The following is a 17,905-nucleotide window of genomic DNA, read 5'->3' as shown; positions in this document are numbered from 1 at the left end:
TCTTGACTAATTCATTCATAGTCTTGAAGTTCAGATGGGACATCTTCTTGTGCCATAGACAACTTTCATCTTGACTTGCTTTGCTGAAAAGACAAGTAATAGAATTTGCACTTGATGAGTTGAAGTCAGCTAAATACACATTTCCTTTTCACACTTCAGTAAGAACCACTTTATTGTTCTTCTTGTTTATAACAACACAGGCTTCAGAATTTAATATTACTGAGTTTCCCTTATCACATAGCTGGCTGACACTCCAGAGATTGTTCTTGAGTCCATCCACAAGAGCAACTTCTTCAATGATGACATTGTCTTTTGATATCAAGCCATATCCCACACTATACACTTTGTTGTCATCTCCAAAAGTAATACTAGGGCCAGCTCTCTCCTTAAACTCAGTGAGCAGGATATAATCTCTAGTCATGTGCCTTGAGCAACCATTATCCAGATATCAGATATTCTTTCTGTTTCCCTGCACACAACAAAATTAAATGAAAAGACAATGATCCACACTATACATTTACCCTTCTTTTTAGGTTTCTTAAGCTTTTCCTCATTTAACTTAGGTGACTGAAATTCAACCTTAGTCATTAGAGTAGGGATTTAAAAACCATTCATCACAGCAGAGTTATCATGCACAGGCTGGTTAGCATAAAATGGCATACTTTGTGCAAACATGTTATTTCAGTAAGGCATGCTAAATGGCATTTGAGGCATATTAAATGCAGTATTGTAGGGATTTTGTGCAAATGGCATATTAGCAAATTCTGAATTCAGATTATGTGCATGTATAAAAAGCATGACATTCAAAGGAAATGTAGGCATGTTGGGAAATGAGGGAGGTGCAGACATGGATGCAGGAAAAACAGATTTATAATTAAAGACAAGTGATTAACACTACCACACTTAACACAGATTTTTCTAGGAGCATATTTGTCAGGTGTGTAGTTGTTGTTTGTTAATCCCACTTTTCTATTCCTATTGTTTTTCCTTTTTGAGTCTGCTTTAACCTCAATTTTCTCCAATATATCATTCAATTCCTTAATTGACAGATGTCCTACATTAGCTCTCTTATTTTCCTTGACTTGACTTGTTTCTCCTGTAACAAATTTCTTGGAAACTGATCCATATTTTTCATTTAATTTAGCTAACTTGATTTTGTTAACTGGATTTCTTTCACTCGCGGATGTGGTTCTGTCTTTCGACGGATAAATCTTTTTCTCGTTCGACGGATAATCTTCATTATCCGTTGAATCCACATCCGTTGAAAGTCCTTTTACCAAACTATGATCCAGTTTCTCTAAACTCTTTTTCCAGGCTTCCTCACATAATGACTCTATACCTTGAACTTTAATAATTTGAGTATGGACATCTCTAGATGATTTCCAAGCCTTAATTACCTCATGTTCTCGTTCAAGTTGTTTTCTTAAAATCTCCTCTTTCTTTTAGTATTCAGTCAGTTCTTCCTTAGCAATTCTACACTCTAATTTCAGTTTCTCAAACTCAATAAATTGAGTTTGTAACACAACATTTCTCTCACTTAAAAACATATTATTATCTTTAATTCTTGTGATCTCTTTGGTGAGTGATTAAAAGTGTAACCCACAAATGATATAACTTTATGGACATGTGATTTATAGCATCATTACACTCATCTTTATAAAAAGTGCTAGGTTAGTGGTGATTACCTGACTGCTTCAAGAACTGACTTCTACTTCATCTGATTTGGCCATCAGGGCTAGGTTGACATAGTTGGTTTCTTCATCTTCATCTATCCCATCAGCAGCCCAATCATTTTCCTAAGACAAGAAAGCCATTTCCTTTTGTTTGAGCAGTTCGAAGTACTTCTTTTTTAGAATCCACAGGCTCAAACTTCTTTTTCTCAGAATCAGGCTTTCTGCATTCACTGGAAAAATGACCACTCAAGACACATTTGAAACATTTGAATTTAGATTTATCCACCATGTTTTTATTTGGCTTGGTTACTCCAAAATTCTTTTTGAATTTGAGCTTGGCAAACCTTCTTGACAGGAAGGCTAGATGTTCATCTATATCTTCCATTTCATCTTGACTAAGATGATCTTTATGCTCAGCTACTAGCCCCGTTCCTTTGCCTTCACACACCCTAGAGTTTGGTGTAGATTCCACAGCTTCAACCTTCATCTCTTTCCCTCTCTCTTGCTCAGCTACCAGTGCTACAGATCCTCCCTTCTTCCTTCCTTTCTCTATTTGCTCATCTTGTTCTAACTTAAGTTCATAAGTTTTTAGAAGAGTTATTTTCACTTTGTATCCCTTCGATTTTTGCATAATGCGGATTGGGTCAAGAACTTTAATTATATGCAATATACATCACTTAGGTTTCTATACTCTTACACTAACCACTCTTTAGCCAATTTTCTGTTAATTTTGACCGTTAAGTTTCAGTTGACTCGGGGTAAAACGGAAAAAATTACATATAAAATATTTAAATAAAACATTAATAAATTTAAAATATTGGAAAAATAGTAAAAAATATAATTATTTAAAAAAAAATTAAATCAAGTGTTAAACCGATTTAAGCCTTTTTTAAAATAATAATAATATATTTTTAGTTTTTTGATTTAATTATTTCATCTTTAAAATATTCAAGTTAAATAATATGTTTTGATATATTTAAATTTATTACGCATATTATAAAAAATTTATATAGATACTCGCACCATAAAAAATAACTATATTTTTTACAAATTATTTTGTAGGTTTTTCGAATTTTTAATATATTTTTTAAATATTTTATACTTAATATCTCCATTTTACCCCTAGTCAAACGTTACTTAATGGTCAAAATTAACAAAAATCGGCCGAAGGATGGTCATTATAAGGGTATTAAAACCTAAGGGATGCATATTGCATATAATTAAAGTTCTTGACTCAAGGTGAAAATAACTCTTTTTAGAATCCCATACATTCTCTCTAAGGTGAACTCCTTGTAATCTTGTGAATTTCTGAGAGAGATAGTCATAGGCTTCCATTCCTTTGGTATAGATCTACGGAACTTCAGGTTTGAATCTTTTGTCCGATAGACCCTTCCATCCAGTTTCAATGCATTCGGTAGTTTTTGAAATCTACTAAATATGTCACTTAAGGATTCACTGTATTCATAATGAAAGTGCTCATACTGCTGGATTAAAAGTTGCATCTTGTTTTCCCTCACTTTTTCAGTTCCATCACATATGATTTGATTCGTATCCCAAATTTTCTTAGCAGTTTTTTAATTGATGACATTGTCAAACATATATCTATCAAGACCATTTAATAAAATATTAATAGACTTTTTATCTTTATGTACTTGCTCAATGTCTTCATATGTCCATTCTGCTTGTGGCTTTCGAACAGTTTGCTCATTTCCTACAGCACCATAAGCATCTGTAGCAGCTCTTCGAGGAATATGAGGGTCGTTCTCAATGCAATCGACATACCTTTCATCTTGAGAGAGAAGATGCAGGTGCATTTTCACCTTCTAATGGTGATAATTGTCTTTATCCAAGAACAAGATCTTTAATCTAAAATCCTTCATGCCCATGTTGTTAGTTGCTTTAATCTTTAAACTCTTAGTATGTCAAGAGCTTGCTCTGATACCAATTGTTATTCCCAAAGAATTTAACATCTAGAATTACAGAAGGGGGGTTGAATATAATTCTTGATTTCATTTTGATTTTAAGAACTTCTCACAAATATAAATATATCAGTGTTTGAATATGCAAAAGTGCGGAATGAAATATAGATGATTAAAACACAAAGTAATTAAACATAAGGATTAAGAACTTTCTGGTGGATTGAACTTACCCATCATATATAATATTGATGAGAACTCTGTGATGCAAAAATGCACACAGCTGCTTAAAAGTATGATACACTTATAATAGAGTAATTCTTAACGGATACAGCTTTTTCTATTTCTCAGTTCTTGCTTGCATTGCTTTCAACTTGCTACTCTTGGTTTATATATGACCAAGTTACATGATAAAAGATAAACTAATAAGACAAAAGTGTCTTAGTCTAATTACATGCTGCTCAATTTCTCCATCCAACATCTTTGTATTTCTTCAAGTTAGCAAGGAAGTGGAAATGTTTCTTTGTTCTCTAAAACCTGTTAATAGGCTGCCACATTCCATTTGCATACAAACAACCCATTTGACTGTCAAGTCACTATCAACTGCTTTTTGAATTTGATCATCCGTTGAAACTCTGTTATATCATCCATTGAGACGTTGTTGGATCATCCGTTGAGAGTCTGGTTGATCATCCAGTTGAAACCTTGTGGAACATCCGTTGAGAATATCTTCATAGCAGTTAACTCTATTTCACTTATGCAAGATTACAAGGCATCTAATATTTATAATTAGCAAACCTATTTTTCATATCAATTCAGTAGTCAACATGACTTAGGATATCTTACAACTTCTAGTTCTCTAAGGCATTACAATATGCAGGAATGTGCTACTAAAACTTATTTAAACATAAGTTACTCTTTCAACGGATGATAGAGTACATTATTCGTTGAAAACTACAATCATACTTAATCAAATCTACTAAGGTGTTTTTGTAGCATATCATCAAGTCTACAATATATTTCTAACATAATGCATGACGTATTTTTATTTGTGGACCTATATTAATACATGTGAGATCTGATGTTACGTGTCTATTTGAGAATTTTTGACTGATATTACCAATAGACCGGTGTTAACAATATTAATGACAAAATGATATTATCCGTCAACGCTGACCTTTTTTTTCCTAATGCAAGTTAGGCTCCATCTATCTATTATTATATATATAATAGACCAACTTGGGAGTTTGTGAGATATTTTATTCATGTTAAAATTACTATTTTGCCCCCATATTTTTTTAGCTAATGATATTGTATTTAATTCGTATGTACTGATTATATCTAATTTATGTACATGTATTAATTAGTCATTATTACATATAATCATTACAATTTCATTATTTGCATTAACAATTTAGTACTTTATACTAATTTTACATTTATCTCATTATAATTTTAACACCAATTGATAATATAATGTTTGAAATTTATAATTTTGAGGGATAAATTCATTACATTGATTATATTCACGGAAAACAATGTTATTAAAGTTGGTAGACTTGAGCATAGAAAATATAAAATAATTTTTAATTGTAGAGGTAATGGAGATTATTATAGGAATATCGGTCGACCAAAACTAAACATAAATAGAGACGGGCTGGAGTTTTTGTAAATCGCAAATTGATTATGACAACGATTGTTAATCGTAGGGTGAAGGAATTTATCAATAAATTTAGAACGAATACACACATGAATCAATATGAAGAGTCATTTATAAAATAATTTACAGGATTTGTGAGACATTTTATACATGTTAAAATTACTTTATTACCCTATATTATTATATATTAATTTCATTTTATTTAATGCGTATGTATTAATTGAATTATCGGCGATTTGACAGCAAAAGCAATAAAAAAATTCAATGTATAATATTATTTCCAACGCCGCAGGATATGACTGATTAACTAATGTTGCAAAGTTTAACGTCGGCTCAGTAGAACCATATAAACCGACACCCAGAACTCCCATTAAGAGAAAATCGGAACCCCAGAATACACATGCAAATCATTATAAAGAGTAATTTATAAAATAATCAGAATTTGTGTATCCTGAAAAGTAAATAATAAAACAGATAATATGCATGCATGTAATAATATATATACATATAATTTGTCTGTCATTCTTCATTTTGAATTATTATATTTAGAATTTAAACAAAAATAAACTCATGTCAATGTAATAAATATCAAAATTTCATGTTTAAAAGAAGAATTAAATAAAGGGGATCATTAATATTATAAAATATTATTATGTCAAGATATTGATCATACAACTAATTTAACACTAACTCATTTATCGTAAATATGCAGATATATCTAATATTTTAGAAAAAATAATAATTATTATAGAATTTGCCTTGTAACTAGTTGGGTTATTTTTTCTTGATATGCTCTCAACAATGATCTAATTTGGTAAAATTCAATTTATATCTTTTACTCTCTCTGTCCCATTGGGTTATTTACATTGGGGGGCGGGAAATCAGCACGTATTTTAAGACTTCTGTAAAACATGGTTCCTTAAATAATTTTAAATATTTTTTTCTTTTGAATAAAAATATAATGCTTAAACTTTTATACAGAAAAAGAAAATTTAAAAAATAAATTATAAAACTATATTTTATTTTATAGTAGCATGCGTGGAGAAAGTAACTAATGAAATTGGGTTTATTCTTTAAAGCCAAAAAAATCACCCCTCGAGTAAACTTAAGATTTAGTGGCAGAGTGAAGAAGATGCGGAAATTTATAATGATCAAGGTATGTTACTACGCAGTTCAAAAGATTACTCAGGTCATCAATAATCTTTTCACAAAAACTTAAAATGATTTTCCGTAGCGATTGGGAGATTGAGAAAGCCTAAGAATCTTTCCACAAAAACTGCTTCCATGAAAAACAGATAACTTCGATCTCCTTAATGCGCATTCATGTAATCTACTTGATTAAATAATGCCTGCATTTAGAAATAATAATAACAATAATGCTATTTGCAATGTGCATAATGGTGGTGTTTGGGAGCACTCTCCCGCTAACTTAAATGGGGTTAAATGGACTTTTTAGAATACTGAAACTATTGGGGCAAAAAATGAAAATGACATTTTCACTTCACAAATAGCATTAAGTTGAATGTTGAATGTTGGGGGTTAGTTACATTCAAGTTTCATCATTTTCCATTTGGATCATTTGTAATTATATTATCTTTAATTTATCTTTCTTTTAAATTTTCGAGAGTATTATATATTCACAATTTTATTTCGAGAATGAATGCTGTTTTTATAGACTAATTATATTAAACATTCAACATATTATATATTTCATAATTATTTAATGTTAATATTAATAAAATTTTATTTATATCTAATAATTTATTTAAAATATACAAATTAAGAGTAATTAATACCTAGTATTTAGGTTTGGGAAATTGAATTTTTGTAGATGATTAACGGGGAATTAATCTCTAGAATCGAGGATTTTCGGATACAAAGGTCATCCATTAATCAATTACCTATTATTTACAAACCATATCAAATTGTTATATTAAATTTTTTAATATTTTTTAAAAAATTATAATTTATAAGTTATGATCTACCACGTTATCAACTTATAAGTAAATTATACATGTAATTATCCAAACACATAAATAACCTATAAGTTAATATGTTCATATACACTTTTTAACTTTAAGCCATAAGTTACATTTTTTATGGAACCCAAACAGGCCCAATGTCTTGCGTACAATTTACATATATTCTTGTTCATTTGTCAACTATTTTAGAGGAAATAGAATGAAAAATAAAAAAAAATCTCAAAAAAAAAAATTTGTCCAATAATATGTGAGAAATATATGATGTGATGTTTTCGAAGGAATGAGTTTAACTCGGGTGTTTATGATGTAATTGAATTCAACAGTTGTAATAGAATGTGTTACGCCCAGATTCTGTCGGGTGGAATTACAGGCTTCGACCTCCGTGAAACTGCCTTCGGCTATGACCTGAAAGAGAAGAGAATGCGAGGGATTGTCCCTCCGATTCACCTCCGGTGTGAGAATAAGAATCTGGTTGTAAAGTGGGTAAAGAAATACAAGAAAGTGGAGTGTTTGAGAGAATGAGTGTATATTTTTATTCCTTACTTTCTAAGGGGTTTTATACCCAATTTACCATTAATGCTCGTTCGTTACTCATTATTGATGAGTAGGAGTGAAAAGGGGGCATTATGCATCTCCTATTTCAATGGTTGGGAGGAAATATGGGTTTTTGCCTATGGCACTCTGTGGGCCTTCGGCCCTTGGGCCTGGTGGTCCTTCGGCCCAGTAGCATAACTGTCATATGGGCCTCGATCTTCGTTCATACATGTGGAAAGTTTGTGGAAACTTGTTGGTGCATTAATGTGATAGTTGTTGGCATGTCGTTTCATGGCTCAATCTCAGCCATTGAATCTCAACCATTTCAATCTGGGACGTCCATTTCAAAGCCCCCCAAACGTCGCCCCTTTTGGCACCTAAACTCATTTTTGGGCACCTATATAAGAGTCACAATGTATTTCATTTTGCTTTTATCATTTTTCGGTATCCAAACACAAATAACAGTAATTCTTGTCGAGTTCTCGAATCACGGATAGCAACAACTCCACATTACCAAATCATCCCATCTCAGTCAAAGAACACTTTAAATCAGTAAGTCTCTTTTTCCAGTTTTGTGCGTTTTGCACTTCCATGCAAGTTTAACAGTGTTGTTGTTTTTGCATGTAAGTCCAGAGGCTCTTTCCTGGGCTTTGTACGTGTTTTGGTTTATGGGATGTTTGCTGGGTAGTTAATAGGAGTTTTTTGGGTTTTTGTTTGTTTTAGGGGCGCCCAACGGGTTTAAAGATGGCATACGAGGTGTTCTTCAGTCAATAACTCTCTTCGAGGGGTTCTTGGCTGTAGAACATCCTTCGGGAGCCGACCCAGGGTGTAGATATTTGTTCTGGAGTTTAAAGATAGAAGGAGAAGGGTCTCTGGGGGCAAGAACTTCCTTCAGAAAACTTGTCTATTAGAAGATCCTTCGGGAGCTGACTCTAGGCCTTTCTTTGTTCGCTCGGTTCTAGGACATGTACTTGGTCCTTCGTCCTTTTTATTTTTCTTTGTGGTTTAATCCGAGTACATAGACTAATATCTCTCTGTTTCCAAATACAGGGACATGGACCGAGCGAATCCTCTGGCTGGAACTTGGGACCCGAGGTCGAACAGTTTGGCCGGGACATCTTCTATCCGTCCAGAGAGGATGGGGCAAGATCTCTACGGTTCCACGGTGAAATACCCGACGGCGAACAACCGATCGGAGTTGTCGAAGGAGCGGGTAGGTCAGATGTACTCTAACTTCTTCGTTCCCCGAGGCTTCTTCTGGGTTTATGCTGCCAAGGAGAATGGACGAATTTATGATACCCTGCCGAAAGGTTACGGAGACTGCGTAGTCGGGGTTTCGGAGGCGGCGTTCAAATACGACTTCAGAGTACCGGCGCTGAAGATTCTGAGGCATCTCTTCAGCCAGATAGGGATTGCCTTAGGACAGATGGACCTCAACGGGTTTATCCACATCAACTTTTTCCAGAATAGGTGCCATCACGCCGGAATTACTCCCTGCACTCGGCTATTCTGGTATCACTATGATTTCCGGAAGAATCCGAAGAGCCCGGGTTTCTACACCATCACTTGTCGGGCTGGCCGAGCGGACTGGATGGCCACCAACTCTAGCAACAAGACCACACATACTCACTGGTGCTTCATGAATGGGCCTAAGCTGGCCGAGATGTCAGTCTGGAGTGATGTGAATGCTTTGTTGCTCCTCATGCGAAATTTGACGGATGAGGAGAAGGACAATTATGCGGCTTTGGTTGATATCCGCGTGAGCAAGCTTGGTCCCGAAGAATTTCGGGATAGAGACTGGCTCCCGAGTTTGTGGGGTGGGGGTAACAAACTCTTCCTTCATCTGTTTCCTTTCCCTTGTAGTTTTATACTTTTATCAGTTGTATGGTTGCTTTTCTTCATTCATTCTTCATCTTATTGCTTCTGTCTCTCTTATTTACTTGGTATACTGTAGACTGACTTTTCTCTTGTCTATCAATTTTCAGTGACTTTAAGAGAGGCCCTGATTGAGAGAAAAAAGGCCAGGGCGGCCGAGAAGAGGGCTGCAGAGGAGGCAACGAGGGAGAAGGCTGCTATGAAGAAAGCTACTTCGAACCCCTATGAGGAGACGAAGGAGAGGAACATATCTGAGAGGGTTTCACCGCTTCGCCGGGTCCCGACTGTTTCAGAGGGCGGCGAGGGGGATGAGTTGGAGTTTATGGGGGAAGGAGCCCCTCACAAAAGGAACCGAAGCCATGATGGGGTCGTTCAGACATACCTCCCTGGGTGGGACGTTCTAACATCCGACCACACTGTTTAATAGACTAGGCAGTCAACAAAGGAGGTGGCCTCAGACCTATGTCACAGCCTTCATCTCTCTGACGATCTTCCTGCCTTTACATCGGCATCTCCGACCGAATCTTGTAGTGAGCTTTTGTCCTTTCTATCCCTGGTACGTAGTTAATTTGCATTTATTCATCTTTATCTTTCTGTCGGTTTCTCTTCTTTCATTTGACACTTTTGCCTTGTGTATTTTTTGCAGGCTACTCCTATGGCTGCGACCGTGGAGGACAAAGTTAGGGACATAGAGACTCGGATGGCCGAGGTGAGGGAGCTGGAGAGGAGGGCCACGACTGGCCGAGGTGGAACTCGAAAGGGTGAAGACCCAGAACGAGGCGCTGGACGGTTAGGCCATGGTGTTGAAGGGTGACAAGACAAGGATGGAAGGGGACCTTAACAGGGCGAATAGGAGGATCGCTCACTGAAATGTTCAGCGGAAGAAGTCCCAAAAGGAGCTTCGGAAGATGAAGAAGCAGCTGGACAGGATGGAGGAGTGCTGCTTCCAGTTTGGCACTGATTATGTCCTGGAGAAGGCTCATGGCCTTAACTGGGATTATAAGCAGTTGCTGGACGATAGCCTGGAGGATCCCATCGGCTGGCCGGTGGATTGAAGCCCCTCATGTCTCCTCCAGTGAAGACAAAGAGCTCTCGAATGAAGACCTTCAGTCTTAGGTTTTCAGTCCCGAGGTGTTTGATATGACTGAAGATGATCTTGTGGCGAAGTTTGCTGTTGGTGTTTCCATGGTCATACCCAACTCTTGCAGCTGCTTCGTTCGTTCATCTTTTTTAAATATAAATTTGTTTTTTTGTAATCGATACTCCTTCCTTCGAGCTTTTGTAATTTAACTAGCCTTCGGGCTTTTATATTTTAATGCATCTTTCATCTTTCGTCAATATTTTTTTATTGCATCAGTAAATTTCTGCATTTTATTACATCTTCAGCTTAATCTTTCGCCTTAGTGAATTTAATAGCAATTTTTTGCCTAATCTTTTTCCTTAATAGCAATTTTATTGCATCTTTGGCTTAATCTTTTCTCTCAGCAATTTTAAGGATTTTTACTCATGGCCTTGCTAGTTCTTATGTCCTTTTTCGGCTCCAAGTGTCAAAGGCTGAGGTCTAACTTCGAAGAGAACCTCGGGTTGTTGACACTACGAAGGGCTTCTGTTGTGCGAAGGAACAAGGATGGTGGTCGTCTTCGGATTGCCCCTTGACCAGCGCTCCTTCGTTCAACATTGGTGCTTGTAAAAAGTAGCTGATATATTAAGCCAAGAAGAGGAAGGGTTGGTCTTCTTTGGTATCGCCACTAGACAAGACCTTCATCGCTCTTTAGATATAACAAATATATGCATGATTTGAGGATGAAGGGTTCTGTCTTCTTTGGGATCACCCCTAGAGAGGGTTTCCTTCGGTCTTCTTTAACATCATTTTTATGAACTATAAAGGAAGGACGAAGGAGAAAGTCTTATCTTAGGATTGCCCCTAAAGATTCTTCATTCGTCCTTACCATGTGTTCATTGTAAATTTGATAATAGTTGTGGAAGGAAGGATGTTTGATTTTCATGAGATTACCCCTAGATTTTTATCCATTCATCCTTTTTCTCATAAGCAAACCAACTTGTTGGCCGAAGGGTTTATCTTCTTCGGGATCGCCCCTAGATAATATTACTTCGGCCACTCAGTTTGTATTTAATAAAAGAAATATGTGACAAAGAAGTGCATTTTCATTCATTATTAAATTTTTACACTTTTCACATGGAACTCAAAGAGAAGTACAAATTGACTTTAAAGGAAATTTCTTACTGATAAAATTTCCAAAAACGACTAACGTGCCATGTGTTTTCGATTGCTTTGTCGGTTAGTGTTTCTAGTTTGTATGTTCCTGGATGGACAACTTCGATCATCTTGTACGGTCCTTCCCATTCGGCTGGAGCTTCCCTTGTTTTGCTGGCATGGAAGCAGCCAGCTCTCTTAGGACTATGTCTCCTACTCTGAATGACCTCTTCTTGATGCCGGAGTCATAGTGTTGGGCTTTCTGTAGAAAATATTTCATGTTCCTTTGGTGGGCAGCCTCTCTTTCTTCTTCCAATAAGTCCATGTTCGCCAATAGTCCGAAGTTATTAATTTCCACGTTGTAGACCTCAGTTCGGTACGACTTCAAGCCTACTTTGACTAGAATTAGGGCTTCTATCCCGTAAGCCATCCTGAAAGGAGTTTCCCCTGTTGAAGACCTAGGGGTTGTTCGGTAAGCCCACAAGATCCAAAGGAGCTCTTCAGACCACCTTCCTTTAGCTTCGCCCAGGCTCTTCTTTATTCCTTGAAAGATTATTTTTTTTTTCGCTTCCATTGCCCCATTCCCTTGTGGGTGGGCGACTGAGCTGAATCTCTGTTCGATCCGGAAGTGGTGCAGAAACTTTCAAAACTTGTTCCCGACAAATTGAGTTCCATTATCAGAGATGCAGATCTTTGGAATCCCAAATCGGAGGATAATCTTCTCCAGGAAGAACTTCTTAGCTGCTTCCTCGGTTATAGCTGATAATGGTCAGGCTTCGACGTATTTGGTCATGTAGTCGATGACAATTATGCAGTATTTTGCTTGTTTTGTGCTTGTTGGGAGAATTACAATTATGTCAACAGCCCACATGGCAAACGTAATATGGATGAGAACTGAAGTCATTTCTTCAGGGGGTTGCTTCGGAACCGTGGTGAACAACTGACATTGTACACACTTCTTGGCATATTCACTGACATCACCTTTCAAAGTGGGCCAAAAGAACCCTTGACAAAGGATTTTAAATGCGAGTGAACGACCAGCCAAATGTTCTCCGTACATTCCATCGTGTACTGCTTCAAGAGCTTGATGTTGTTCTTCGGTATTTAAGCATCTGAGGAGGGGGTGGCTGACAGACCGGTGATACATTCTTCCATTAATGATAGTCTAGCTCGATGCCCGGTATTTTACATTTAGTGCTTCCTTTCTGTCTGGAGGTAGGATACCTTTCTCTAGAAAGTTTCTTAATGGGGTCATCCAATCGGCCCCTTGGTGAATTTTCATACATTCCTTCTTCTCTATCGAAGATGTCTTGGCTTCGGTGAGGTAGATAGAACCAGTTAGGCTCTGAGTCTCAGCTGAAGTTATCCTGGAGAGGGCATCTGCCCGTCCATTGTTCTCCCTGCCAATTTGACTTAGTTCAAAAGTTTCAAAAGAAAAGGAAACATCTTTTACCTTGGAGGCATAAGCTTTCGTCCGAGGATCCCTTTGGTCGTATTCTCCTGAGAAGTGCTTTACCACCAACATAGAATCGCTGAAGGCCCTCAGGTGCTTCGCCTCAAAGATTCGGGCCAACTCCATTCCTGCAAGGAGTGCTTCGTACTCTGCTTTATTATTTATCAGACGAAAGTCAAATCTTATAGCCTGGCATATCTCGAACCCTTCGGGGCTGAAAAGTGTTAAGCCGGCCCCACATTTTTTCCCAGCGACCGATCCGTCTACAAAGAGTTTCCATTTCCCGGGGGTCCGAATAAGTTGTTCATTCGGGTTGAGAACCTACGACCCCAAAAATGTGCATTTGACCACAAAGTCAGTCGAGGTTTGGGCCTTAATCACCATTTTGGGGACATATTCAAGATCGAACTCCCCAAGTTTGATGGACCAGGCTACCACTCTTCCCGAAGCTTCGGGCCTTTTCAAAATATTCTTTAAAGGTTGACAGGTGACAACTTAAATCGTTCGGCTTTGGAAGTTGTGTCGCAATTTTTGGGAGGCCACAACCAACCTATATGCGAATTTTTCGGCGTTGGGGTATCTCGTTTCTACATTCTTTAGGACATGAGACACATAGAACACTGGGTGTTGATTAACTTCATGATTTTTCATAAGGACCGCCCCTAGCATTCTGTCAGACACAACCAGGTAAAGCTGAAGCATTTCCTTCGGATCAGGCCTCATTAAGAGTGGTGCCTTAGTGAGGTATTCTTTCACTTCTTCGAATACATTTTGACATTCAGGCCCCTACTCAAAATTCTTTCACTTCTTCGAATACCTTTTGACATTCGAATACCTTGTGACTTTACAATCATCTCGTCCACATATGCTTCTATATTCCGACTGATCTGTTCCTTAAATACTTTGTTCACCATTCGTTGGAATGTGGCACCAGCGTTTTTTAGTCTGAAAGGCATCTTAATATAGGCATTGGACCCTTTCAAAGTTATGAACGCTGTTTTGGGAACATCCTTATCATTCATGGCAATTTGATGATAGCCAGAAAAAGCATTTAAAAAACTAAGTACCTGGTAGCCAGCCGTTGCGTCTATCAATTGATCGATGTTGGGCATGGGGTAGTGTTCCTTTGGGCATGCCTTATTAAGGTCCGTGTAGTTCACATACATCCTCTACTTCCCGTTTGATTTTTTGACGACCACCACGTTGGCTAACCAGTTTGGGTATTCAATTTCCTTAGTGAACTTGGCCTCTAACAGTTTTTCTACTTCGTCCTCTATTACCTTCTGTCGTTCGACTACAAAAGTTCTCTTCTTCTGCTTTACTGGTTTGGCCTCGGGCCGTACGTTCAAGCAGTGCTTAACCGTCTTGGGATCTAAACCAGGCATGTCTTTCGGCCCCCAGGCGAACACATCATGGTATTGTCGAATTACATCGATCACCTTTTCCTTCATATCTGATTCCATATTTTTCCCAATCCAAACCATTTTTCCCAAATGGCCTGCATACAGCTCTACCTCTTCGGTTTTCGCTGCTGGTTTGGCGACCGGACTTGAAAGATCTGCCCAAAACTTTTCCAACTCAATATTCAGTGTTTCTCTGCTTCCAATGAGCTCTACTTCGGCTCTTTTTCTCTTCCCGGTTTCATTCGGTTTCTCATAGTCTTGGTCTTTCTCCAGGTCTTCCAGCATTATAATTCGGGTAGTTTTTTGATCACCTCTCATTTCTCCAACCCCTTTCTCAGTTGGAAACTTGAGCTTGAGGTGAGGTATAGACTCCACTGCTTCGAAGGTTAACAGGAATGGTCTTCCGAAAATGGCATTGTATGGGCTCTAAATCCGAACCACGTAGAACTTCACAGGGGTTTCCACGGTGTATGGTAACTTACCCAGCAGGACGGGAAGAGTGATGGTACCCTCAAACTGTATGGGGTGTCCTCCGAAGGCGTAAAGAGGGGCTGCGTTACAGGGCTCCAACTGCTCTCCATCCAGGTTCATCTTGCAGTAGGTCTTGGGGAACAGTATGTTGGCTAAACTTCCAATGTCCACCATCACCTTCCAAATTTTGTTCTGACCAATTATAGGATTAATGATAAGAGGGTCTTCATGTAGGCGAATGACGTCCTCATAATTCTCAGTGCTGAAAGTCATGGGTATGTGTGTTAGGGATTTGGACATAAAAATGTAACGGAAAAATAAAATTTTCGAATCCCTACCGCAGGATCTATGTATAATGAATGGATAATTACGGAAAATAGATGTTTTACCTTAACAAGCTTTACGTTAATGGAAAGATGGAGGTCTTGAATGATCACCATGTAACCCGTCGCTGTAACTATCTACGCCTTGAAGGTATCCACACGAATGATCGCCCGGAGGATGGGTGTGTACTAGCACATTCTTGAGGCCGCCTTCTTGCTCTCTCCATCTCTCTTCAAGCTGCTAGGGTTTATGTTTCATCAAATAAAATGTGTAACCCTAATTCTATTAGAAAGAGATATTATATAGGCAAGAGTTAATGGGCCTCCAACCCTAAACTGAATTTTAGAGTTATTATTATTATTATTAAATTCGAAATTCTAATTATTGTATTATTAAGTCTCACTTAATCATCCAATAACTTAATTTCAGATTTAATATTAAATTTGAATTTCCTATTTATTTAATTAATTAAGTCACACTTAATTAATAACAGATAATTTGAATTACTTATATTTAATTTAAATTAAATAATCCTCCAATCATTCTTTGTGCGACCCTTTAGGTTATTATTACGTTGGCAACAATTTTAAATCTAATTTAATATCATAAACAATGAGCGGCATCTAGTAATACATCATTGTTACCCAAGTAATAATAATTAAATCGATGATCAATTAAATATTTCGTGAATAATGTACAATGTAACATAATCCCTTTAGCCTTATATTATAGATCAAACTCGAGGCATGCATTGTGTCATTCTCTGTTAACGTTCAATCCTTTTTTCCTTGATCAATGAGTAAACTATTAAACAAATCAGTATTTGAGCACGGCCATGCATTTTATAGTCTTACTCAATCAAGAGGTCAATAATATCACTCCTTTAATAAAGGAGGGTTAAATCCCATCTAGAGCATTCATATTTCTCATACGATTCATAATATACCCAATGTCTACTTTTATTATTACCCAGTCAAGGATAACTTTCAATAGTATCAAAGTATAATAATTCTCGTATAGAAATATAATGATTTCAGGTCAAAGGACCAATACATTATTATCACTGTGAGATTAACTTATGACACTATAAACATGTAGTATCTCACAACGGGTCAATCCAGCACCATGTATTTAATACATGTGCCTGTGTTTTGACTTTAGTATCACCATACCTATGATCAATGAGATGTGATCATCAACCAACAAACACAATAGTCTCAATGTATTTATTATCGTCCCTTAACAATAATACTTGACTAGGGACCTTTATGAATATCAATACTATTCTCAAAATCTCATTTCTAAGTCACGTACTTAGAGATATAGATTTACATATCATATTCCAAGGACATTTATTATTCTAACATCTTATCGCAAAAAATAAAGATATAATAAATTACTAAAGAATAATCCATATAATCATAATTAATAATCCAAATGTTTCATAATATAAACATAATAGTGTTGTCTCTAGGGCACAAACACTAACAATGTGGGGCTTCTCTTGGCTGAAATGATAGAGAATGTATACTTGACGGGCATATTTTTTCTTTGTTGTCTTTCTATCCTTGTCTAGGATGCTGCCCCCATATATGGTTTTTACTTCGCCCCTTATCCTGTCTCTTCGCTCCAGCTCTTCGGCTTCCGCCTCTCCTTGGTTATCCTTCGGTCCCAGTCTATCCATCAGATCTCAGACGAACTGGTTAAGTTCGCCTTCTTTGATCATTCGCCCAATCAGTTTTTTGAGATGGTAGCATCCATCTGTATTATGTCCTTTGTCCCTGTGGTGGTCACAGTATTTGTCGGGGTTCTTCTTATGATTTGGGACCTTCATCTTGGCAGGTCGAATGAACCCCGGCTTAGCCCTTGATCTCATGTAGAATCTTGGAGGTCGGCGCATTCAAAGGGGTGAATACGGCCGAATCTCTATCTCGACGTCGTTCGGCCCCACGATCCGTCTCCTTTCTCTCTTTCTTTCTTCCATCGCTTCGGTCAGATGCAGATCTTGAGCTTTCGTATTTGTCATCTCGCTTGGATCAGTTATCCCTTCGGGATTCCTTATATCCCCCGATACTTTCCATTTTTCGGATGATATGTTCTCGCCCCTCACATATATATCATTTAGGGACTTGGGGGGAAATCGTAAATAGAGGAGCGAAGCTTTTTACCTTTGTAGGGGTCTAGCCCCGCCGTTAAGAAGCCCATTGCTTTGACCTTGTCCGGATTAGTGACCATTCCAGCTTTCTCCTTAAACCAATCCAAATAATCCCCCAACTCTTCATTCGCCCTCTATCTACAGTGGACCAGGGCTTCAATATCCTTCTTCTTCCGACATAAGTGCAAGTAGTACTTCAGGAACTTCCTTTTCAACTGTTCATCTGATCCGATGGACCTGGGTT

At 37.4% G+C, this 17,905-nt stretch overlaps 2 protein-coding genes across 2 annotated transcripts; both read right to left on the bottom strand.

The window, feature by feature from the left end:
• Nucleotides 1–11,982: 11,982 nt before the first annotated feature.
• Nucleotides 11,983–12,429, bottom strand: LOC141714976 (uncharacterized). The gene has a single exon (XM_074518467.1). The coding sequence runs from the start codon at nucleotides 12,427–12,429 to the stop codon at nucleotides 11,983–11,985; it is 447 nt and encodes a 148-aa protein (XP_074374568.1).
• A 2,048-nt stretch (nucleotides 12,430–14,477) lies between these two features.
• Nucleotides 14,478–15,455, bottom strand: LOC141714975 (uncharacterized). The gene is made up of 2 exons (XM_074518466.1): nucleotides 15,194–15,455; nucleotides 14,478–15,085 (listed from the first exon to the last, which is right to left on the bottom strand). The coding sequence occupies exons 1-2, from the start codon at nucleotides 15,453–15,455 to the stop codon at nucleotides 14,478–14,480; spliced, it is 870 nt and encodes a 289-aa protein (XP_074374567.1).
• Nucleotides 15,456–17,905: the final 2,450 nt, after the last annotated feature.

This window comes from Apium graveolens, chromosome 3 (assembly GCF_009905375.1).
Source record: "Apium graveolens cultivar Ventura chromosome 3, ASM990537v1, whole genome shotgun sequence".
Taxonomy (NCBI): Eukaryota; Viridiplantae; Streptophyta; class Magnoliopsida; order Apiales; family Apiaceae; genus Apium; species Apium graveolens.
Note: the sequence above shows the minus strand (reverse complement) of the source record. Positions and strands in the feature narration are given on the sequence as shown.